At 39.7% G+C, this 23,368-nt stretch overlaps 2 protein-coding genes across 2 annotated transcripts; both read left to right on the top strand.

Annotated features, from left to right (window-relative positions):
* The first annotated feature begins 13,080 nt into the window (after positions 1-13,080).
* LOC127085577 (GDP-fucose transporter 1-like) lies at positions 13,081-14,354 on the top strand. The gene has a single exon (XM_051026083.1). It carries the CDS (start codon positions 13,238-13,240, stop codon positions 14,276-14,278), a length of 1,041 nt encoding a protein of 346 aa, XP_050882040.1. The 5' UTR covers positions 13,081-13,237; the 3' UTR covers positions 14,279-14,354.
* Positions 14,355-14,563: 209 nt separating this feature from the next.
* Positions 14,564-17,016, top strand: LOC127081450 (chaperonin CPN60-2, mitochondrial). Its single transcript, XM_051021701.1, has 11 exons — positions 14,564-14,595; positions 14,693-14,717; positions 14,829-14,960; positions 15,129-15,288; positions 15,425-15,600; positions 15,705-15,800; positions 16,005-16,109; positions 16,505-16,591; positions 16,678-16,767; positions 16,874-16,954; positions 16,996-17,016. Exons 1-11 carry the CDS (start codon positions 14,564-14,566, stop codon positions 17,014-17,016), a joined length of 1,005 nt encoding a protein of 334 aa, XP_050877658.1.
* Positions 17,017-23,368: the final 6,352 nt, after the last annotated feature.

Below are 23,368 nucleotides of genomic sequence, written 5' to 3'. Positions count from 1 at the left end.
TGTGTATGGTCAAAAGAATCATAATAAGAAAATCGGTGACCATGCCATTGGAGCAGTGACGATCGCGGCCCCGCCAGCTCAAAACTTCCAGCAAAGACAAGACAGACCAAGAAGGCAGTTTACCAAGCTCAATATGACTTTAGCACAAGCATTGCAAAGTATGCTAAAGGTAAACCTGATCACTCTCAGAGGTCCTCCTGCAAATGCCAACACTGCTTCGCCTCGTTATAATCCCAATGCCAGGTGTGCATATCACTCCGATAGCCCCGGGCATGATACAAACGATTGTTGGCTGTTGAAGAATAAGATTCAGGACATGATCGATGCTGGGGAAATCGAGTTCGAGCCTCCGGAGACTCCTAATGTCATCAATGCACCTATGCCTAATCATGACAAGGCTGTTAATGCTCTCAATGACGATTCTCTCATCACTACTGTAGCGGACTTAACATCTCCTCTCCCGGTCATAAAGCGGAATTTATCGCAAGCTGGTTTATTTCCAGGTTGTACTGAAGATTGCAATCTCTGCACACTTTGGCCCGAGGACTGCTTGAAATTGAAAAATGGCATTCAACGGCTGATGGACGACCGTACAATTCTCTTTGAAAGGGTTTCTAAGGCGGAAAACCCTATTGAAGAAATATCTATGATTGCAAGGTCCAAAGTTCCGGTTAAGATTACCGCTCCCAGGGTACCTGTGAAGATCATTGCTGAGCCCAAGGTAGCTCCCCTGATCATTACTGCACCTGGCCCAATACCGTACTCCTCAAGCAAGGCCATTCCGTGGAATTATGGAGGTGAGGTTTACATCCATGGCGTAAAGCAAGTTGGTGATTCTGCTAATCCTAATGACATCGTTGGGACTAGTAAAATTACTCGAAGCGGAAGGATCTTCTCTCCAGAGATCTCACCCCCAGCTCCTGAGACTCGAGGAAAGGAACCAGTCAATCCTTCTCAGTCAGAGACACCGGTCGAAGATACTACTGAAGACGTTGCCAAACGAGAAATGGAAGAAGTGTTGAAAATCATTCGCAAGAGTGACTTTGATGTTGTAGAGCAGTTGGGGCATACCCCATCTAAGATCTCAATGTTATCATTGCTGTTATCTTCTGAATCTCATGCCAATGCGTTGATAAAATTCTTGAAGACTGCTCATGTGCCTCAGGAAACATCTGTCGATCAGTTCGAACATTATGTGGCTCACTTGGCTGTTGACAATGGCCTAGGATTCTCCGACGCTGATCTGACACCAGCGGGAAAGAACCATAATAAGGCCCTGCATATCTCCATTGAGTGTAAAGGCATCACCCTGTCTCATGTGCTGATCGATAATGGCTCTTCTTTGAATGTGTTACCGAAAGCCGTGCTCGAGAAACTTGACTGCAAGAGCGTTGAACTGAAGCCTAGTGACATTGTGGTGCGGGCTTACGATGGTGCAAAGAGTGTTGTCCACGGTGAAGTTGTTCTCCCTATCAAGATAGGACCTCAAGTTTTCAACACTACCTTTTATGTAATGAACATTCGTCCTGCCTACTCCTGCCTACTGGGGCGCCCTTGGATTCATGAGGCAGGTGCTGTGGCTTCGTCGCTCCATCAAAAGCTGAGGTATCCAATAGAGGGTAAAATCGTCACCGTGTGTGGGGAAGAGGAATACATTGTCAGTAGTATGCATACCTTCAGATACGTTGAGATGGATGGTGAATTCTTCGAGACTCCAACTCAGTCATCTGAAGTGGTTTCTCCGCTCGATCCTGTCCTTAAGCCAACTCCCTGTGTGCCCAAGGTTACTCGTGCTCCTCCTGCTATGATTTCTCTGAAAGATGCTCAAGCTGTGGTTGAAGATGGTGGCTGTACTGGCTGGGGTCAACTGATCAACGTACCGTACAAGTCTGACAAAGCTGGTCTGGGATTCAACTCTGAGAAGACGGTCAAAGATCAAATCAATGTTGTAGAAGATGCTGACAGTGATTGCAACCTGGATAGTTGGATCTACCCAACAATTGGCGACGGACTCAATAATTGGAAGGCTGAAGACACTATCCCGATCTCCTTTAGTCAGGAGTAATTGTTATTGTCTATTTAGCATTGCAAATTCTAATTGAACTTCTTAAAGCATTGTGTCTATACCCGGGGCACAATAGCTAATTTGTTAAGGGTTTTGTCATTTCATAAGCATATTTTCATATTCAATAAATCAATGGACCTTTTCGCATTCAAATATTGCGCTCTTTATTTTTCCTGTCGTCTTTCAAACGAGCTATGTTTTCTTACACACACTCACGTAACAAATTGCAGATCCGTACTCACTCTGGATCCTATTGATAATAATTCCGCTACTGTTCATTATGACTTTGAAAATCCAATCTACCAAGCCGAAGATGGAAGTGAGGAAGATTGTGAAGTCCCTGGAGAGCTTGCCAGATTGGTACTGCAAGAAGAAAGGACTATACGGCCGCATGAAGAGTCCCTCGAAATTGTAAATCTAGGTACTGATGTAGACAGAAAAGAAGTCAAAATAGGAGCAGGATTGGAAAGCAGTGTCAAGGAAAGATTGGTTCGGATGTTACATGACTATGTAGAGGTTTTCGCTTGGTCTTATGAAGACATGCCCGGATTGGATACTGATATAGTGGTACATCGGTTGCCTACGAAGAAAGACTGCCGTCCTGTCAAGCAAAAAGTTCGCCGCATGCGTCCTGAAATGTCCGAGAAAATCAAAGCCGAGGTTATGAAACAATTCAATGCCGGTTTTTTAGCTGTTACTTCTTATCCTCAATGGGTTGCTAATGTGGTGCCAGTGCCAAAGAAAGATGGTAAGGTGCGAATGTGCGTAGATTACAGAGATTTGAATAAAGCGAGTCCCAAAGATGACTTTCCGCTCCCGCACATTGATGTTCTGGTAGACAACACCGCCCAACACAAATTATTCTCATTCATGGATGGTTTCTCAGGTTACAATCAGATTAAGATGGCACCTGAGGACATGGAGAAAACTACGTTTGTGACGCAATGGGGCACTTTCTGTTACAAAGTAATGCCGTTCGGTCTAAAGAACGCCGGGGCAACATACCAGCGTGCTATGGTGGTTTTGTTCCATGACATGATTCATCATGAGATAGAAGTATATGTGGATGACATGATAGCTAGATCTCATACTGAAGAAGAGCATCTCGATCATTTATACAAACTGTTCGAGAGGCTGAAGAAGTACAAATTGAGATTGAATCCGAACAAATGCACTTTTGGAGTAAGATCCGGTAAACTCTTAGGCTTTATTGTCAGTGGTAAAGGAATTGAGGTTGACCCGGCTAAAGTAAGAGCTATTCAAGAAATGCCAGTTCCCCGTACGGAGAAAGAAGTCAGAGGTTTCTTGGGACGCTTGAACTACATTGCTCGATTTATCTCCCACTTGACCGCTACCTGCAAACCCATCTTCAAATTGCTGAGGAAAAATCAAGAAATGACATGGAATGACGAATGCCAAGAAGCTTTTGACAAAGTCAAGAACTACCTCCAGGAACCTCCGATTTTGATACCACCAGTTGAAGGAAGACCTCTAATCATGTATTTGACCGTGTTAGAAAATTCAATGGGGTGCGTATTGGGGCAACATGACGAGTCTGGTCGAAAAGAGCATGCCATATACTACCTGAGCAAAAAGTTTACCGACTGTGAAACAAGATACTCACTGCTCGAGAGAACTTGCTGTGCTTTGGCCTGGGCTGCTCGCCGACTAAGACAGTATATGTTGAATCATACCACTTTGTTGATTTCTAGGATGAATCCCATCAAATACATGTTCGAGAAGCCTGCCCTCTCTGGAAGAATAGCGAGATGGCAGATGATCTTAACAGAGTACGATATCCAGTACACTACCCAGAAAGCAATCAAAGGAAGCGTGCTGGCTGATCATTTGGCTCATCAAGCGGTGGATGATTACCAATCTATGAATTTTGAGTTCCCAGATGAGGATGTCATGTTTGTTGCTGATGATGAAAAACCTAAACCAGATGAAGGATCCGAATGGGGATCCCGATGGACTATGGTCTTTGATGGATCTTCTAATGCATTGGGCCATGGTGTGGGGGTTGTACTCATTTCTCCTGGAGGTTACCATACGCCTCTCACTGCTAGACTATGTTTTCATTGTACCAATAATATGGCTGAGTATGAAGCATGTATTTTTGGACTCAAAGCTGCTATAGATTGGCGAATCAAGTTTTTGAGTGTGTACGGAGATTCGGCCTTGGTAATCAGTCAGATCAAAGGAGAATGGGATACTAAACACCCAAATCTCATCCCCTATCGAGAGCAGGTGATGACATTAATCCCATACTTTGAAGAAATAGCATTTGAACATATTCCACGAGAGGAGAACCAGCTGGCAGACGCATTAGCTACCATGTCATCTATGTTCAGAGTCAGATGGGGCAGCGAAGCTCCCATGATTACCATTGGACGGTTAGATGAAACAGCATACTGTTATGGACTTAACACAGAGGAGGTACAGGAAAAACCTTGGTTCCACGACGTAAGAAGATATTTAGAAGCTCAGGAATACCCTGAAGGGGCATCCATCAAGGACAGAAAATTCCTGAGGAAGTTCTCCGCTAAATTCTTGCTGAGTAATGGAGTGTTATACAAACGTAATCATGACTCGACTCTGCTTCGCTGTGTGGATCAAAAGGAAGCGGAAAGGATTATGGAAGACATGCATGACGGTATTTTTGGGACTCATCCTAATGGACATACCATGGCCAAGAAGATTCTGAGATCAGGGTATTATTGGTCTACCATGGAAGCTGATTGCCACCATCACTCCAGAACCTGCCACAAGTGTCAGATCTATGCGGATAAAGTACATGTACCTCCTGCTCCATTGAACGTGTTAACAGCGCCTTGGCCCTTTGCAATGTGGGGCATCGATATGATTGGAGAGATTAAACCTACGGCTTCTAATGGACATCGTTTCATTCTCGTCGCTATTGATTACTTCACAAAGTGGGTAGAGGCAGCCTCCTTCGCTTCTGTCACCAAGAATGTGGTGGCACGGTTCATCAAGAATAGTCTTATTTGTCGGTATGGCATCCCTGAAAGAATTATCACTGACAATGGTACTAATTTGAATAACCAGATGATTACTGAACTCTGCACGCAGTTCAAAATAAAGCATCATAATTCTTCTCCGTACCGGCCAAAGATGAATGGCGCCGTGGAGGCTGCTAATAAGAACATCAAGAAGATCATACAAAAGATGACAGTAACGTACAAAGACTGGCATGAGATGTTACCATTTGCTCTCCATGGTTATCGCACTTCAGTACGCACCTCGACAGGGGCAACTCCTTTCTCTTTAGTCTACGGAGCGGAAGCTGTTTTACCAGTGGAAGTCCAGATTCCTTCTCTAAGAATCATGAAAGAGGCGGGCTTAGACGAAGATGAATGGATTCAGACTCGACTTGATCAAATAAACTTGATTGACGAGAAGAGACTTGCGGCTGTTTGTCACGGGCAGATATATCAGAAGTGCATGACCCGGGCGTTTAACAAAAGAGTCAAGAGACAGGTGTATCAAGTAGGCGACTTGGTGATCAAACGTATCATTCTACCACAAGGTGACCCCAGAGGCAAGTGGACTCCCACATACGAAGGGCCATTTGTGGTTAAGAAAGTATTCTCTGGTGGAGCCATGATACTTGCTACAATGGATGGCGAAGACTTCCCGCATCCTGTGAACGCGGACATAGTTAAAAAATACTACGCATAAAAGAGACCCGCTAGGTCGACGTACCTAGGCAAAAGTAAGGGCATCCCGGCGAACCAAAAGGGTTCGGGCAAAAATTAGGGATAAATATATAAAGACGTATACCCGACAAGTCGAAAACCTGAGAAGGCGGCTTGGGCAAAAAGGGGTATCCCGGTGGACTGAAAACCTGAAAAGGCGGTCCAGGCAAAATTAGGGATTAAAGCGTATGACTATGTCCCGTTCTCTGTCAGCTTCAACCAAGTTCCAGGGACTGAACAAGCCAATCACTTCTATCCGACAGCAGGAGATGAGATGCTTGAAGACATAATGACAGTAGTGGAATCAAAATCAATAGGACTTATTCTGCATAGCTTTCTTTTTGTTGTCTTGACAACTTCCTCTTACTAGGATTTCTGTCTCCTTGTACACAAATTGCCTATTTATAGGCCCTCTTTCAAAATCAATACAATTTCATTGCCAAAAAGATGCTTTTGTTTTTACCTTTTCTGTTTTGTTTGCGTAAACGTCCATTGATTTAACTTGAATTGACTTATGCACTTGAATATGACCCATGTTTACAAAAATGCGTGCCTAAAATAGCAATAGCAATTACTACACGACTTCAGGATCGAGGAGAAGGTCTAACCACGCTTTCCAAGGAGGCTGTTACTAATTCGATTCCCCGGCAACGCCAATTATTCCCCAGAAGAGGTCGGCATCGCCCTACCGAAAGGTCATCCCTTCTATCCCCAGCCAGGCCCCGTGGGACAGAACCCAAATCCCCAGCTAAGGAAGGGCCATCCATACCAATGTCTCCGACCAGCAGACTGAGATCTATCTCCCCAGTAGTGTCCCTTGGAAGAATGTTTCAGACGCCTAATGCATTCAGTACATCATTTCATATTACATACCTGCATACAACGCTCACATTTACTTCATTCCACATCATATACTTTACATAATATATACATGCATACACATGCATACCAGGTTCGCAAGCATAAAACATCTCATGCATCATGACATGGCATGAAGCTAACTGTGTTTTTCAGGTTAATTATCCTCCTGATTACATTCAAGATTCAACTATATCCCTCAGATACTGCCTAGCATATGGTACATTCCGAGGTGTAGTCTAGCGTACGACCACTTTCTTCTTCAGCTACACCTTCCAGATATACTCCATGTCAACATTCATTCTGACATTCTCCCAATGGTGGCATCTCTAAGCCCACCCCAGATATTCGCTGCAAATACAACAAACAGTATCAGATACAGCCTAACGTACGGTTCATTCTGATTCAGCCCAACATATGGCTCTTTCAACTCAGATACGGTCTAACGTACGATCCATTCTGACTCTCAACAACTCCAATACGGTCTAACGTGCGACCCAGTTGGACCTCCAACTCAGATACGGTCTAACGTACGATCCCTTCTGACTCTCAACAACTCCAATACGGTCTAACGTACGACCCATTTGGATATTCAAATCCTCAGATGCTGCCTAGCGTACGGTATATTCCGGGGTGTAGTCTAGCGTACGACTACTTTCTTCTTCAGATACAGCCTAACGTACGGCTCATTCTGCAACTCCAATATGGTCTAACATACGACCCATTTGGACCTCCAGCTCAGATACGATCTAGCGTACGATCCCTTCTGATCTTCAACAACTCAAGTATGGTTTAATGTACGACCAAGTTAAACCTCCATCTTCTCAGGTGCTACCTTCGGACAGGTACATTCCTGAATGGTAGTCTAGTATACGGCTACTCCCTTTCTCAGGTGCTACCTTCGGACAGGTACATTCCTGAATGGTAGTCTAGTATACGACTACTCCCCTTTCTCAGGTGCTACCTTCGGACAGGTACATTCCTGAATGGTAGTCTAGTATACGGCTACTCCCCTTTCTCAGGTGCTACCTTCGGACAGGTACATTCCTGAATGGTAGTCTAGTATACGACTACTCCCCTTTCTCAGGTGCTACCTTCGGACGGGTACATTCCTGAATGGTAGTCTAGTATACGGCTACTCCCTTTCTCAGGTGCTACCTTCGGACAGGTACATTCCTGAATGGTAGTCTAGTATACGGCTACTCCCTTTCTCAGGTGCTACCTTCGGACAGGTACATTCCTGAATGGTAGTCTAGTATACGGCTACTCCCTTTCTCAGGTGCTACCTTCGGACAGGTACATTCTTGAATGGTAGTCTAGTATACGGCTACACCCTTTCTCAGGTGCTACCTTCGGACAGGTACATTCCTGAATGGTAGTTTAGTATACGGCTACTCCCTTACTCAGATGCTACCTTCGGACAGGTACATTTCTGAATGGTAGTCTAGTATACGGCTACTCCCTTTTCAGCAGATTCAGCCTAACGGACGGCCCATTCTGCAACTCAGATGCGATCTAGCATACGATCCATTCTGATCGTTCATCCCCAGCGAAGTCATCCGCCTAATGAACAACTCACTCTGGTATTCAGACGCGGTCTAACATACGATCCATTCTGATCCCTTATCCCCAGCAGTATATAACATACTCTGACTCTCCAACGAAGTCAACAGCATGATGGATAATTCACTATACGGTCTGATGTACGACCCGGTGTGACACCCATGTCTCTAGATATCGTCTAACGTACGACACAATCTGGAAATCTCCTCAGCAAGTTGCTTGGATGGCATCTCTAAGCCCATCTCCGTCAAGACTGATGGACAAGCGCAAATTTTCGGGGCATTATAGTGTTCAATAATCTTTCACCTCCAGACCACGAACGGCACATGCCATTCTACTCTCTCGGTGCAAGAATATTGAACAGGGGCAGCTGTCATACCCCAAAATTTGCCCATTGAAATTACAAAGCATTTTCCAAGACCCTCTGACTTGTTCTGCAAGGCACTGATATCAAATGGACAAAAGCCCAGCTCACAACAGGCCTAATCCAAAGTGGCCCAAAATAGCTTGCTCGCTAGGCGAGCAATTCCTTCGCCTAGCGAATATCTCAGCATGCCACTCGCCCAGCGAAGCATCAGGTCCAGAAAAAGCCCAAACCTAGTTTGCTCGCTAGGCGAGCAATTCCTTCGCCTAGCGAAGCTTGCGAGAATTTGAAAATTTGGACCTCATTTTAAGCCCATTAGGTCACCATTGCCACTACTATAAATACATGCTCTTCTGCCACGAACAAGGAGACAGAGACGGACGAAGACGGACGGAAACACGCATCCAGAGGGAGGAACACAGAAACCCTGCTGATCCAAAGAGTTCAGAAGGCGGAAACCCTGAAGGCCGCTTACCCGCTCCGAAGCTACCACCACTCAGCTCAATCCGGCTCGCCAATTCAAGGTTGCAACTCGATTTGCAAACAGGTTTGCATCATTATCATCGCTTTAGTTTCTTAATTGGCATATGATATCACTTTAGGGTATTAATTTACACATGATTATCACTTTGTATTCTTATTTTGCATGTGGTACCGCATTAGTGTCTTAATTTGCATGTGACATCGTTTTGTACTCTCATTTGGCATATGGTACCACTTCATGTTCTTAATTAGTGGAGGATATCATAATTGAATTCATAAACATTTTGAAGCTTTGCATGAGAATTTAAATGTGCTTGAACATTGTGAAAGTGAACCATATAATTATGTGTTAGAGGCCATAGGCCATGCTGCTGATTGAGGTCATAATTTCAAACCCGTGGCCGCTCGCTAGCTCATCGCTAGGCGAGCCCGCAGCGAGCCTTCGCTGAGCCTTCGCTAGGCGAAGCAGAAGCGAACAGGACAGGGGCTGCCTTGTCCCTTGGTTGCCCGTTTTATACTTACCTAATCATGACTCTGCATCATTTGGCTTAAATTCCTGGCTGTTATATTCATTTTGTGATGCAATTTCCAATTGTGTTTTATCTCAATGCTATAATCTGTGTGTTAATGGTGTAAAGGCTAGCATACTTCCGAAGAAATAACCGGCTAGGTACACCGCTTTATGCATGGGAAGACTTTCATGGAGATGGACTCTAAATTATTTCACTTTAATGTGAAAATTCATATTGGTTGCCTAACCAATTTTAATGTATTGATCCTTAATGTGTTGATTTTAATGTATCGATTCAATGCGGTGCCACCATAATTACCTAATGAACTTAAAACATGGACTTTAAATAAATGATATCGGACCTCTCTCTATTACCCCACGATTACAATATTACGGTCATGTCCCGCGAATATGGGGATATCCTTAGCAAAGACCCTTCGGTAAAATCATCATAGTCCCTCGGATGTTGCCTTCGAAAATACGACTTTGTCCCTCGATGACCCTTCGGTGTAGCCTACGGTTAAATGATGATAGTCCCTTCGAATGCTAAGGTATCCTCACAACTGTTGCCTTCAATGACCAATCGATGACCCTACGATGACCCTCCTACATCCCCAGGATAAAACTACTTACTTCTCAATAGTACGGACAGTTTTACCCTCATAAGGATAGGAAATGCCCGGAAAGACCTCGGACAGGTATAACCTTAATTGCTCATTCATAACAAAAAAAATATACTTTTCACCTCACACCTTTCAAACATCTTTTTTGGAAAATCACCACTTAGCATACATCCGCACTAGGATCATTGCCGAGTTATATTCTTCTAAACTATTTTCTAAATTAAAACGAGATAACCACTTTGTATACATTCATGCAAGGATCATTACAAAGTTAAATTCTCATTTTTGCAAAACATTTTTTATACATTTTTCAACCACCTTTTTCAAACAAAAGAAACATAAATGATTGAGCAATTAAGAGCCCATGGATAACCATGGATACAAAGGGTGCTTACCCCTTCCCTTTGTATAAAGTACCTCCCGAACCTAAGAATCTAAATTAAGGTCTTTCCTGTTCTTTTCCGCCTTTCCTTATGGGATAAAAGAAAAGTCGGTGGCGACTCTTGCTAACCGCGACATTGCGATTACAAATCCAATAAGGTCCAGTTCACCGTATGACAGTCATGCTTTGTCATGATGATTTCTAATTGATCAAAGTTTGTCAGCTTGCTGATCAAGAAAATCAGATAATATCTGATATTATTTGATTTTATTTCTTTTTCATTTTTGTCTTTTAACCTAGTTTTTTTCCACATTATAAATAGACACTAGTTTCTACACATTACAAATAGAGATCAGTTTCTACACATTTTCCCATCCATAATTCAGCACCAAAGTTCCCCTTAAAAAAACCCTTTCTTTTCTTTCCTAAATCAAACCCTTATTTTTGAGTCAACACCACAAAAAACCAACAAAGAAACTCCTCACAAACTCAACCTCCCTCTCACACGTATACATCAACAACCATACCAGATCATCTCTTTCACTAACATAAACATTAACCTCCATCATACATTTTTTCCATAAACCTCTAATCCATACATATACCAACACCATCGAAATGAAACACCATTCACAACCTCATCCAAACATAAACCATCCCAAACTAATCTTAATCTTAATTCCCTTCCACCCTAAACCTCATAACAACCACTATCCTCCATTAAAATCACCACTCGAACACCACCTTCCCCCCCTCCTGAATATTTTATTTCATTTTGTTTGTTCTTCTTTTTACTTTTTTTATTTAGTTTACTATTTATATATTTATTTTATCCAATTGGAAGATTTTTAGGATTTTTGCTTTGTGCTTTGAGGCTTGGGCCTATTGATTTTATGTTATGTTATGCACACCCTCACCATTCACATCACCCTCTTCTAACTTTCGTTTTAATCTTGATTTCATTTGATTCTATTTTAATTATTATTATTAGAAAAATACAAAAAAAAACAATAAATATTCAAAAATTCCAAAAACATGTCCCTTTCATTAGGTTCTTCTATTTGATTAGCCTTTTTAAAATTATTTTAGTTTATTAGGTTAGTTAATCTTGTTTATTAGGAAAATATAAAAAAAAATACGAAAATCATTTAATTAGTCAAAAAACACAAAAACATGTCTTTATCTCTTTTAAGTGAAATATTAATTTAGTTATACAATCTTTAGGTTTTGCCCGATTAAAACATTCCCTTGTATATAAACTCGTAAATATTTCGCAATACTTGTACATAGGTCACTAACACAAAGTCAATTCCAAAGATCAAACACAAAAATATCTTTTTTTCTTCACAACTAAAATTCATCTTAACCCATCGAATTATTTTTTCCCTTGCGCACTTAAACCAAAATGTTTCATAAAAGAATAGTCTGATTCATTTGACGCGAATACAAACAATGTCTAAGCCTCCATCATGCGAGCAAACATGGATACGTCTAACTGCTAAAATGCGACCTAACACTATTATCTAAAATCAATCAATCCACAAATATTTGTTTCACGAACTACGATGCTCTGACTTTCTCATTGCACTTTCGGAATACGTAGGCACATGGTTTTGAAACCCTTGTGAGCATAATAATAAAAAATCAATATTTTCCCTCTTTAAATCTTTTGTAAATAACCCTTTTAGTAAATAAAAAAATGATTGCAAACATTCCCTTAAGCACACTTAACCCTAGCATATTAAAAAGTTCCCGTTTAGTACAACAAATGTGAGGGGTGATAATACCTTCCCCTCACATAACCGACTCCCAGATCCTCAATTGGCTGCAATGACCATGTTTTCTTCCTTTAAAGGTTTTAACGATGTTTCCATTCAAATAAAAACTTAGACATCGACTTTGTGTCTATTTCGAGCATTTAGACGCTCGCGTATTTTTTTTACACTACGACAGCTGACGACTCTGCTGGGGACACCTCCATAAAGAGAGTCAAGCATATCCTTTAGTTCTAGGGTTGTTGGTTTGTTTGCTTGTTTTTATTTTGTTTTTTGTTTTATTTTGTTTATTTTCTACTTTATTTTTATTTTCCTTCTTTATTTTTATCTTGTATCTTATATAATATTGTGGGTTTTGGGATTATTGTTTGAGAATAAACTCTACACTAGAGCTCACTACGCCAAAAATGACTTTTAACAGCGCATCTTAGACAGCGCTTTTAAAAGAAAGCGCTGTCTAAGGTTAAAATTAAAATAAAACACGGAAAATGTTCCAAAAAAATAATGAAAGCGCTGTCTAAGGGGGGGTCTTAGACAGCGCTTTCTAAAAGCGCTGTCTAAGACCCCCCCTTAGACAGCGCTTTTAGAAAGCGCTTTTAAATGTAGACCTTAGTCAGCGCTTTTGATAAAGCGCTGTCTAAAGTCTTTAAATTAAAAAAAAAATAAAAACCAAAAGCGCTGTCCTCTTTCCCTCTTCATTTTTCCTCTACTCATTCTGCTCCCAATTTACACTTCACTGACACACACACACAAACACCAATTTCCTCCAATCCAATCAACCCTAAAAACCCCATTTTTCTCTAGTGTCGGTGATCCACTTCATTTTCAAACACCATAAAAAAAAATCCCAACCAATTCACACCATTGTTGAATCCTTCAAAAAAAACCGCAACAATGTCATCATCAACCAAGCCACCGCACTACGCCACAAGCGGTTTGGTGATAGGTTACGCTCTCTGTTCAAGCTTGTTAGCGATAATCAACAAATACGCCATCACTCAATTCAACTACCCTGGTCTCTTAACCGCTTTACAGTACCTCACTTTAGCTCTCGGCGTTTACCTTTTCGGAAAATTAGGGTTTCTTCATCACGATCCTTTCACCATTCCGATCGCCAAGAAATTCTTCCCTGCCGCACTCGTTTTCTTCCTCGCTATCTTCACCAACACGAATCTACTCCGTCACGCTAACGTTGATACCTTCATTATTTTCAGATCTCTTACCCCTCTTCTTGTTGCTCTCGCTGATACCGCTTTTCGAGGTCAACCTTCGCCTTCTAACCTTACTTTTTTCTCGCTTGTTGTTATTCTTGCTGGTGCCGTTGGTTATGTTGCTACCGATTCGGGTGTTACTCTTACCGCTTATTCATGGGCTTTTGCTTATTTGGTTACGATTACTACTGAGATGGTTTATATCAAGCATATGGTTATGAGTCTTGGGTTGAATACTTGGGGTTTTGTTCTTTATAACAATGTCTTGTCTTTAATGATTGCTCCTTTCTTTTGGTTTCTAACTGGAGAGAATTTTGAGGTTTCGAATGCGATTAATTCGAGTACCGGGAGTTTGTTTGAGATGAATGCGTTTCTTGCGGTTTCTTTGTCTTGTGTGTTTGGTTTGCTTATCAGTTTCTTTGGATTTGCTGCGAGAAAAGCGGTTTCGGCTACTGCTTTTACGGTTACTGGGGTTGTGAATAAGTTTCTCACGGTGGCTATTAATGTGACGATTTGGGATAAGCATGCTAGTCCTGCTGGTCTGGTTTGTTTGCTTTTTACTATAATTGGGGGAGTTCTTTATCAGCAATCGATTACTGGGAATGGTTCGCAACAACGGGATGCGGTGGTGGTGACTAAGCAGAGTGATATTGAAAGTAATCTTGTTGGTGATGGTGATTTGGAAGATGAGAGTGAAGTAAAGGGTAAACTTGCTTCTTTATGAGTATTTTGTGTTGTTATTTGTTTTTAGTTTAGTACTTGACTTGGTGTTTAAGCTGTAATGAACTATGAATGTTGTCTTTTATTAACAACATTCGGAAAATTTTATATAGCTTGAGGTATTATTTTCATAATGATTTGAAATCTAGGTATTATTTTAACAACATTCGGAGAATGTTGAGAAATAACTCTGCATTGTTCTTCATTTCTTAACTCTTTCTGCAATTTCTCCACTGCTTAATTTTCATAGTTCAAACCTCCCTTGCCTCCAAAGCTAGGTAAGTCATCAATGGCATTGTGTATTGTGATGGATCCTGCCACGTTGATTCATGATTTACTACTTGTGCATACTCTCTGATTGAATTTCCAATTATTTTGGATGATTCTGACTGTTAAATTATTGTTCTTTTCGATGCAGAATTGCTAGGACCAGCACTCATCAGGTGAAACACTGTTATTTAATAGCATTTGTTATTTTTTTCTGTTGATTTTTTTTTGTGATTTTATCCCTTTAATCCTTAATATCTGTTTTTTGTTTTGTTTGTGTTGGATAGATTGGAAGTAGGGTGGCATGGAGCAGAAATTATGCGGCGAAAGAGATCAAGTTTGGCGTTGATGCTCGTGCTTTGATGCTTAAGGGTGTTGAAGAGCTTGCTGAGGCAGTTAAAGTAACCATGGGTCCCAAGGTAACTAAGCAAATCTTCCTTTGATTCAATCATCACACACATTTATTCATTAAGCACTAGTTTTGTTTGTAGCAATGGAAGATAATAGATATCATGTTATACAATATTGACCCATTATTTATTTGGTGCTGATTGTGATTCTTAAAGTTAGGCTTTACGTGTTTGTAGGGACGTAATGTTGTGATTGAGCAAAGTTTTGGTGCCCCTAAAGTGACTAAAGACGGAGTCACTGTTGCTAAGAGCATTGAGTTCAAGGATAAAGTCAAGAATATTGGTGCCAGTCTTGTAAAGCAGGTTGCAAATGCTACCAATGATGTTGCTGGTGATGGTAAGCTGTTATATCCATGATAGATTATACTTTTTAGTTGTTCCTCAGCATTGATTCAGTTTTATAATTGTTAGAAATTAAATTTAAATACTGTCACATTGGACAAGCTGATGTTGAATGGTCTAAATTTTGGCAGGAACCACTTGTGCTACAGTTCTTACCCGGGCAATATTTGCGGAAGGGTGCAAATCAGTTGCAGCTGGAATGAATGCAATGGACTTGAGGCGAGGTATAAATATGGCTGTTGATGCTGTCGTAACAAGCTTGAAAAGCAGAGCACGGATGATTAGCACTTCGGAAGAAATAGCTCAGGTCAGTATATCAAATATTTAGAGCTAATAATAAGCATATTCCAAGAAAGTGGAGAAAGTGGAGCTAATAATAGCACTTTTGTATTTTTATTATTGCAATGATAGGTTGGGACAATATCTGCCAATGGAGAGAGAGAAATTGGTGAGTTAATTGCAAAGGCCATGGAGAAAGTTGGCAAAGAAGGTGTAATCACAATTGCAGTAAGTTGTTATATGCTCATCGTGCATAAATAATCATTTATCTAGGTTTTATTTGTTTTATGGATTTGGGAGCATACTGTTATTCATGCAGTGTTTTTATTGTGCCTTTCCTTTTTCCCCTTTATCCTCCAATGGGGTTCATACTTCGGCATGTATGCCATGCACTTTGTGATATGCTGGGATATAACTTTTGAGCTGTTTCAGGATGGCAAGACATTGCTCAATGAGTTGGAAGTTGTTGAAGGAATGAAGCTTGACAGAGGCTATATTTCTCCGTATTTCATTACAAACCAGAAGAACCAGAAATGTGTATGTTCTATATCATTGCCTCTACACAGCATCATTAGAAGTATTTACATATAATACTTTCTAGCAAGCTTGTTAGTCCCACTCTGTCTTCCATTTTTGCTCTGTTATACATATATCTGTTTTCTGGATTGGATTTGTAGCTTGTTTTTAACGTGTAGGCTATTTTCCAACTGTTTCTTTTTTTTCTTAACATGTTCTAACCTCTCAATCTTATCTTTGGTTTATTACTTTTAAGCATACATGTAAAGTATAAACAAATCAATTATAAATTTTTCAACACATTTCTAAAATTTTATCCTGTATTGACAACAACTATATGCTTTCTAAAGTGAAATTGGCATGAGGCTTTATGCTTATTTATCATGACTAACCTCGACATCTATTTGTTTCAACAGGAGCTTGAGGATCCCCTCATTATAATCCATGAGAAGAAAATCTCAAGTATAAATTCTATAGTTAAAGTATTAGAATTAGCTTTGAAGGTGGGCAGTGCTATTCACATCACTTTGCATTGAGTTGTAATTGTAAAATATTGATATTATACTAACTTACACTTCCTCATCAACAGAAACAAAGACCTTTATTAATTGTTGCCGAGGATGTGGAAAGTGATGCTCTTGCAACTCTTATTCTAAATAAGCTTCGTGCTGGAATTAAGGTTTGTTTTTCTTATATGTAGATTTACTTTTCTGTTCTTAAGGTAACTTAGATCTTTGTTTCATAATTTAGCTTATCTTAAATGTTTCTTACCCTCATTATATTAGGTATGTGCGATCAAAGCCCCTGGTTTTGGTGAAAACCGGAAATCTGGTCTCCAGGATCTCGCAGTTCTTACAGGAGGCCAAGTAAGTTATGTGTTAGCAATGGAATTATTGCTATGTTTTAGTGTCGTCTTATAAACACATAGAGCAATGGAATAATCTTAAGTGAAATTTTCGTATACCTTAGACAGCGCTTTTGTAAAAAGCGCTGTCTAAGGGGGGGGGGGGGGGGGGGGGCTTAGACAGCGCTTTTTGAAAAGCGCTGTCTAAGGTATACCTAAAAAAATTAAAATAGGAGGGTCTTAGAAAGCGCTTTTGGCCAAAGCGCTGTCTAAGGGGGTGGGGCTTAGACAGCGCTTTTCAAAAGCGCTGTCTAAGGTATACCTAAAAAATTTAAAATAAGAGGGTCTTATAAAGCGCTTTTGGCCAAAGCGCTGTCTAAGGGGGGGGGGGGCTTAGACAGCGCTTTTAAGATTTAAAAAAGCGCTGTCTAAACCTTTAGCAGCGGAGGTTTAGACAGCGCTTTAAAGCGCTGTCTAAGGCTAAAAAAAGCGCTGTCTAAGGTCTTGTTTGTTGTAGTGGCTCGAGAAGAAACATAAGCTTAAGTAAGGGGTTGTCTAGTATTGGCCAATTGGATGCACATCCCAACAAGTTTTTTACGATAACTTCGCATAGAGTAGACCAGTTCAAAGCTTTCGTCATGAGTTGGCTAGCCCATCTTTGTGACAAAACTTCGAACTTGGTCAATGACTCTAGGGACCTACTCTAGAACCAGACCATTAAGACTTTGCACGACTGACAAGTTGAATATTTTACCAGGTCTATACGAAGGTTGTGCCTAAGGGAGACTCTTTGAGAATTCATCATGAATTGGCTAAGCTTGATATCATGATGAAGTCTCATATGTGGTCCATGACCTTGGGTTTATTCTTAAGCAGCCAATAAAACCCTAGAGAATACCTTTGTGAGGTGTCTAGTAGAGAAACTTAGAACTATCCTATCATAAGGTTCCTTTCCATATAGGTTATTCTGTTGTCTAATTACCCATATAATTTCAAATCTGCAATTTTCTGAACCCACATGTTACGTTGCATTGCATTCATTAAAATAAAAAATCTAGCATATTGCATTTCATTTCATAACATCCCTTTGGTTGCATTATATTCATACCAAATGTACACCTGTCGCCACCATATTTTATTTATTCCTATATAAAGAGGAAATGGAAAATAGTCGATAAAACCCTTCTAAAAGAATAAATAAATATAAAAGGACAAGGATTGGTCTCGCAACCAAATATGCGTTCGGAAGTCAGTTTGGAGTAGAAAATGTTTATGTGTTGGGGTTGACGTTACCTTGAAAAAGGGTTTTCGGTGTGATGCACTAAGGCATAAAAATAAGGTTTGATGAGTTGTTGTTTGTTTAGGGTTTTTGAAAAGAAATGTTTTTGGTTATACTTGCACTAAAGAATATGGGAGGAGGTGCTTATATCAAACAAATAAGACAAGCATCTTGTGTCCAAAATATTCAAAGTAAGGGTAGGAAAGCTCCATTACTACTCATTCCCCACCACTTAAGGCTTGTGGCGTATAATTCTAATTGTATTTTTATTGTGTTTTTGAGTTTGATTATGAAGATGCCACTTGACATTAGATCAAGGGTTTATTGCTTATTGATTTTGAAATTATGATATACATGGATATTTATAATATAAAAAAATGCAATAAATAAAGGGTCTCATTGTAAGGTAGCCCAAGAGAAAGCCATGTGTGTGCATAGTGACCTATGCTAACAAGTGGATAATAGTCTTGAAATCACGTCTCCCTAGGATAGTGCCATGAATGCCATTATTACAATAAAATATTGCAAGTTATAGATGAAAATCCAAGTTAAAGCACTGGTTAAAGAATTAGGGCAAGGTCCAAATGAAAGGGTCCTAATGAGTCCTCTAAGTCCACAGTATGTCACAGATGAATGCAATTTTTGTCTTTTGATTTTATCATGTTTTGTTATTTTGGTTATGCAATGACAATAAGTAAATGACAAATGATAAAGATGTGTGAGATATGTACAATGATGGTAAATATGACGATGGATGCTTGATGATAAATGACAACAAAGCAAATTTACATGAAAGATAAATGACAAAGGATAAATTAGGTCAACATGATCAATAGTTAGTGGTTAGAAAATAAATGGAATAAGGTAACTACCTAAGGATTATCTATCCACAAGTCAAAGGGCTCAAAATATGTCACATCGAGGGATAAGCTATCATTGAATCAAAGTATTGAAGATAATGCATGATCATATATCAATAAATTTTAATCAAAGAAGGTTATACATCATCAAGTCCATCTATCAATGATTTGAAGAGTGGAAGATTGTATCACCCAAATAGTTACAAGATAAAAGTCAAATAATATATAAGTTAGGCATCCAAATCCAAGTGTTATTGGTTAATAATCAATGGAATCAAAGGCAATGCTCAAACAAGTGAAGGTTTCATCTATTCATCAAGAGGTTTAAGCAAGATCAAATAGGGGCAATCTATCAACACCTCAAAGTGTCAAGAATGATCCAATGATCATTCATCAACATGTTTGAAATGTTGAAGATTAAATCAACCCTAGGACCAATTACCATGAAAAATAGAATATCATCAACCACTAATTAATCACAAGGGTAAAAAAGCCCAATGAAAATGGTTAAAATAAATAATTAATGGAAATCAATAAAATAATTGATGGAATTTACTTAAGTAAAATATTTGGCTAAAATAAATAAGAAGGAAAAAAGAAATTAAAATGGCAAAGGGTGAAAATAAAATGTGAAAGGAAAAAATAAAAGAGAAAAGAATGAGAAAAAGAAAAAAGGGGTGTGCCAGGGGTTGAACCGCTGGCCTTGGGGTCATGGGCCTAGCCCCTTTCCACTGGGCTAAGCGCTCTTGGTTGGTAATAAACGCGTTCATGAAAATAAATAAAATGCCTCAATTAAAAAAGAATAAGTGGACCAACCAAAGCCACAAGCTCTACTTAATTACAAAATTATGCAAAATTGAGCGCCCAGATCATGGGGAACACAAAATGCGCGTTGACTTGAAACACACATACCCAGAAGTCAGGTCAAACACAACAACCAATAGAAACGTGCCAAGCACTTTTTTAAAATTTAAAATAAAAATTAAACACAGGAAGTAACGACCAAAGTTCATCGTCTTCAACCTTGGAACACAAAAATCAAACTATGCAATTCGAAGTTTCAAGTGGAATCATCCATGGATTCCACTTACCCTTGGGTATTTGTTGCCTTCCCCACACTCATAAGCCATTGATTGTCTCTGAGTATGGGGAATTTCTGATGAACACGAATGAAAAATTAACCCTAAAATAAAAATTAAATGGTGTATGTGCAATGATTGAGACTCAAAACATAGGGCTTATCTCCAATTAATCACGAGGAGTAAAGTGGTAACTTGTTTGGAGTGAAAACGATGGTGTTAACTACCTTGTCAGAATCAAGTTCAAATGGTGGTTCCAATGGATTTGAGGAGTTCAAGTGAGGGGGTATCAACCACTTCTAAGTATTCAGTTAGCTTCAGGAAGGTTATGTGAAGGCGTTGGAGTGTTTTTATGGTGTTGAAAATGGCTAGAATATGGAAAATGATTGCTATATTTTTTGAAGGAGGTGAGGTATGTTTTCAGCAGGGTTTTTATGGCTTTGAAGATTGGTTAATGAATGGAGAAGAATCACCTATTTATAGGGAAACTGATGGAGTGATTAGGTTGAAGTTTTGGGATTGGGAAGTCTGATTTTGCTTGAGCCCAAAATGTGACAAAATTGAAAACTTGTTGGCTAAGGGTGGTCCCTCTTTCCTCTTAAATTCCTTTTCTTCCACTTTTTTCTGCAGACCTATCATTTTTGCTGAGATAATGGTGGTCCCAACACTTGTTGAGGCCATTTTGACTTTTATCCATTTTGGGCAACTTTGTGCTTTTTCGGTTTGCCTCACATGTCCATTTGCTTCTATCAGTTGGGCTTGCAATTGGTGCCTCAATGTTTGCATCACACTATTGGTTCAAAAGGAAGTGAAACACACATGAATTAAAGACTTGAGACATGATGCATCATGGTTTGGCTAATCTGACCTGCTACATGGATCATGGTGAGGCATGGACTTTGCACTTGGGGAAATTAAAATTGGCTCGTGCATTTTGAACAAAAATTAGGCCAAACGAACCTTGCCATACCTTTAACATATTGAAAAAAGAATTAGGTCAAAAGGTGTTGTGATGTAAAAATGGCAATGGTTCAAAGTGGTAGTCATGACATGATTTTAGGCATGACTATGAAACTTGACCAGCTTGGCCAATCCCAATTTTGAGGTCTTTATGCATTGAATTAGGTCTTGAGCCTTGAAGAAAAGTTGAAGAGGAGTTAATTTAGGAAATTTGGATCAAATTAGATCCTCAAAATGTTAAAATATGAAAATGTTATGGGGTTTGGACCAAATGGTAGGCCAAACTTACCAAAACTTGACCAAACAACATGCTCTAAATTACAATTTTGGTGTTTTCTTGGATTTCAAGGTACTATGATGATTGTTTGAAGCTCAAATGAGTAGGTCTTGATAGAAACTAAGACGTAATTCCTTGTGGGATGATTATGGGATATGCTTGTGGATGAATCTATGGTAACTCAAAGTTCAAAGTTCAAGACTTCCACTTGTATTGCCAATTATGAAGTGGATGGATGTTTGGTGGATGGTTACTTAAATTAGCTTGAATTTGATATAAATGGACTAATGTATGATTAAGTGACCAAGTGAACAGGCAAAACATAGAAGCAAAGGGTCACAATTAGGGTTTCTTGGACCAAAAGGTTCCTCAAAGGCCAAGGTCATACAAACTAGGGTTTGGGTACATGAGGTATCTTGGAGTAGTTTAACAAGGTTGATGTATTATTAATGTTTTGGATATTAGGGTATCCTCAAAGGCAAGGTCAAAGCACAAAGTCAAAAGATGACTTGTACAAGCCATAAAGGATCATGGGATTAGGGTTGAGGTCCATGGATGACTAAATGAACAAACAAAGCTTCCAATTAAGGATCACCGACCAAATAGGGTCTTAGAGGTGAGTGGAGTGACTTGTGTAGTTCACCAAGGTCAAAGAATGCTTGAAGACAACAATTAGGGTTTAAGGTGGATTGTGCATACCCCAACAAGATCAAGGGATCTTGGTGGTTCTCAGATATGAACACCATGCCTTGAGTTTATGCTTTCTTGTTATGAGTGAAAATGCAAATGAGATGATGAATGTATTCTTATGCATTAGGGTTGAGGAAATTGTATAATAGGTAGGGTAAATTTAGGGGTATGACAGCTTCCCCTATTTAATCTTCTCAGACCTGAATGTATGGATAACAACAACTTTCACGCATTTGAGGTAGGAGAGGATTAAATACATAAAATATCCAAAAAAAAATCCTTACTGGGGATGAAGGTGATGTGAAGTGACGGGTATTTGTGAGGAAGTGTTTATGGGATGGAAAATGACTCTAATATGAAGCCATCTGTTAGGGAATTGGATATGGCGTTCCATGGGGAGGATATGGTTTAGCTGTATGATGGTTATGTCATCATATGTATGATATGAAGTTCATGTTATGGTATGTAACATAAGTATTTCTTCAAATAAAAAACAAAGAGAAAAGTTCAATGGCAAAAGGTCAAAGAGAAAAGTGAGGAAAAAACGACTTCGCTGGGGATAAGATTCTTATGTAACAGGTGGTGATAACCCCTAACAACGGATGGGAAGATCTAAAATATGGTGACAACAATCCCTAGTAACATCTGGGAAGGTTAAATAATATGGTGATAACCCCTAGCAACGACTATGGAGGTTTTAGTTCAATGATGATTCCTAGCAACGACTGGGAATACCTGAATTCTAAAGATGTTAATCCATAGCAACGACTGAGATGGTTTAGGTTCAGTGACGATTCCTAGCAACAACTGGGAATACCTGAATTCTAGAGGTGATGGTCCCTAACAATGGTTGGGGGATTTTTAGGTTCAGTGACGATTCCTAACAACGGCTAGGAATACCTGACTCTTTGATGCCAACCCCTAGCAATGACTGGGATGCTTTAGGTTTAGTTATAATTCCTAGAAACGGCTGGGAATACCTGAATTCTTAAGTTCAGTGACGATTCTTGACGACGACTAGGAATACCTTAATTCTTAAGTTCAGTGACGATTCCTAACGAAAACTGGGAATACTTGAATTCTTAAGTTCAGTGACGATTCCTAACGACGACTTGAAATAGTTGAATTCTTAAGTTCAGTGACAATTCCTAACAATGGCTGGGAATACACGACTTCTAATGGTGATGATCCCTAGAAACGGCTGGGTAGGTTTAAATTCAGTGACGATTCCTAGAAACGACTGGGAATACCTGAATTCTTAATGTTGATCCCTAGCCACGACTAAGATGGT

This window comes from Lathyrus oleraceus, chromosome 5, assembly GCF_024323335.1.
Source record: "Lathyrus oleraceus cultivar Zhongwan6 chromosome 5, CAAS_Psat_ZW6_1.0, whole genome shotgun sequence".
NCBI lineage: Eukaryota > Viridiplantae > Streptophyta > Magnoliopsida > Fabales > Fabaceae > Lathyrus > Lathyrus oleraceus.
This window is presented reverse-complemented; position numbering and strand designations above follow the sequence as displayed.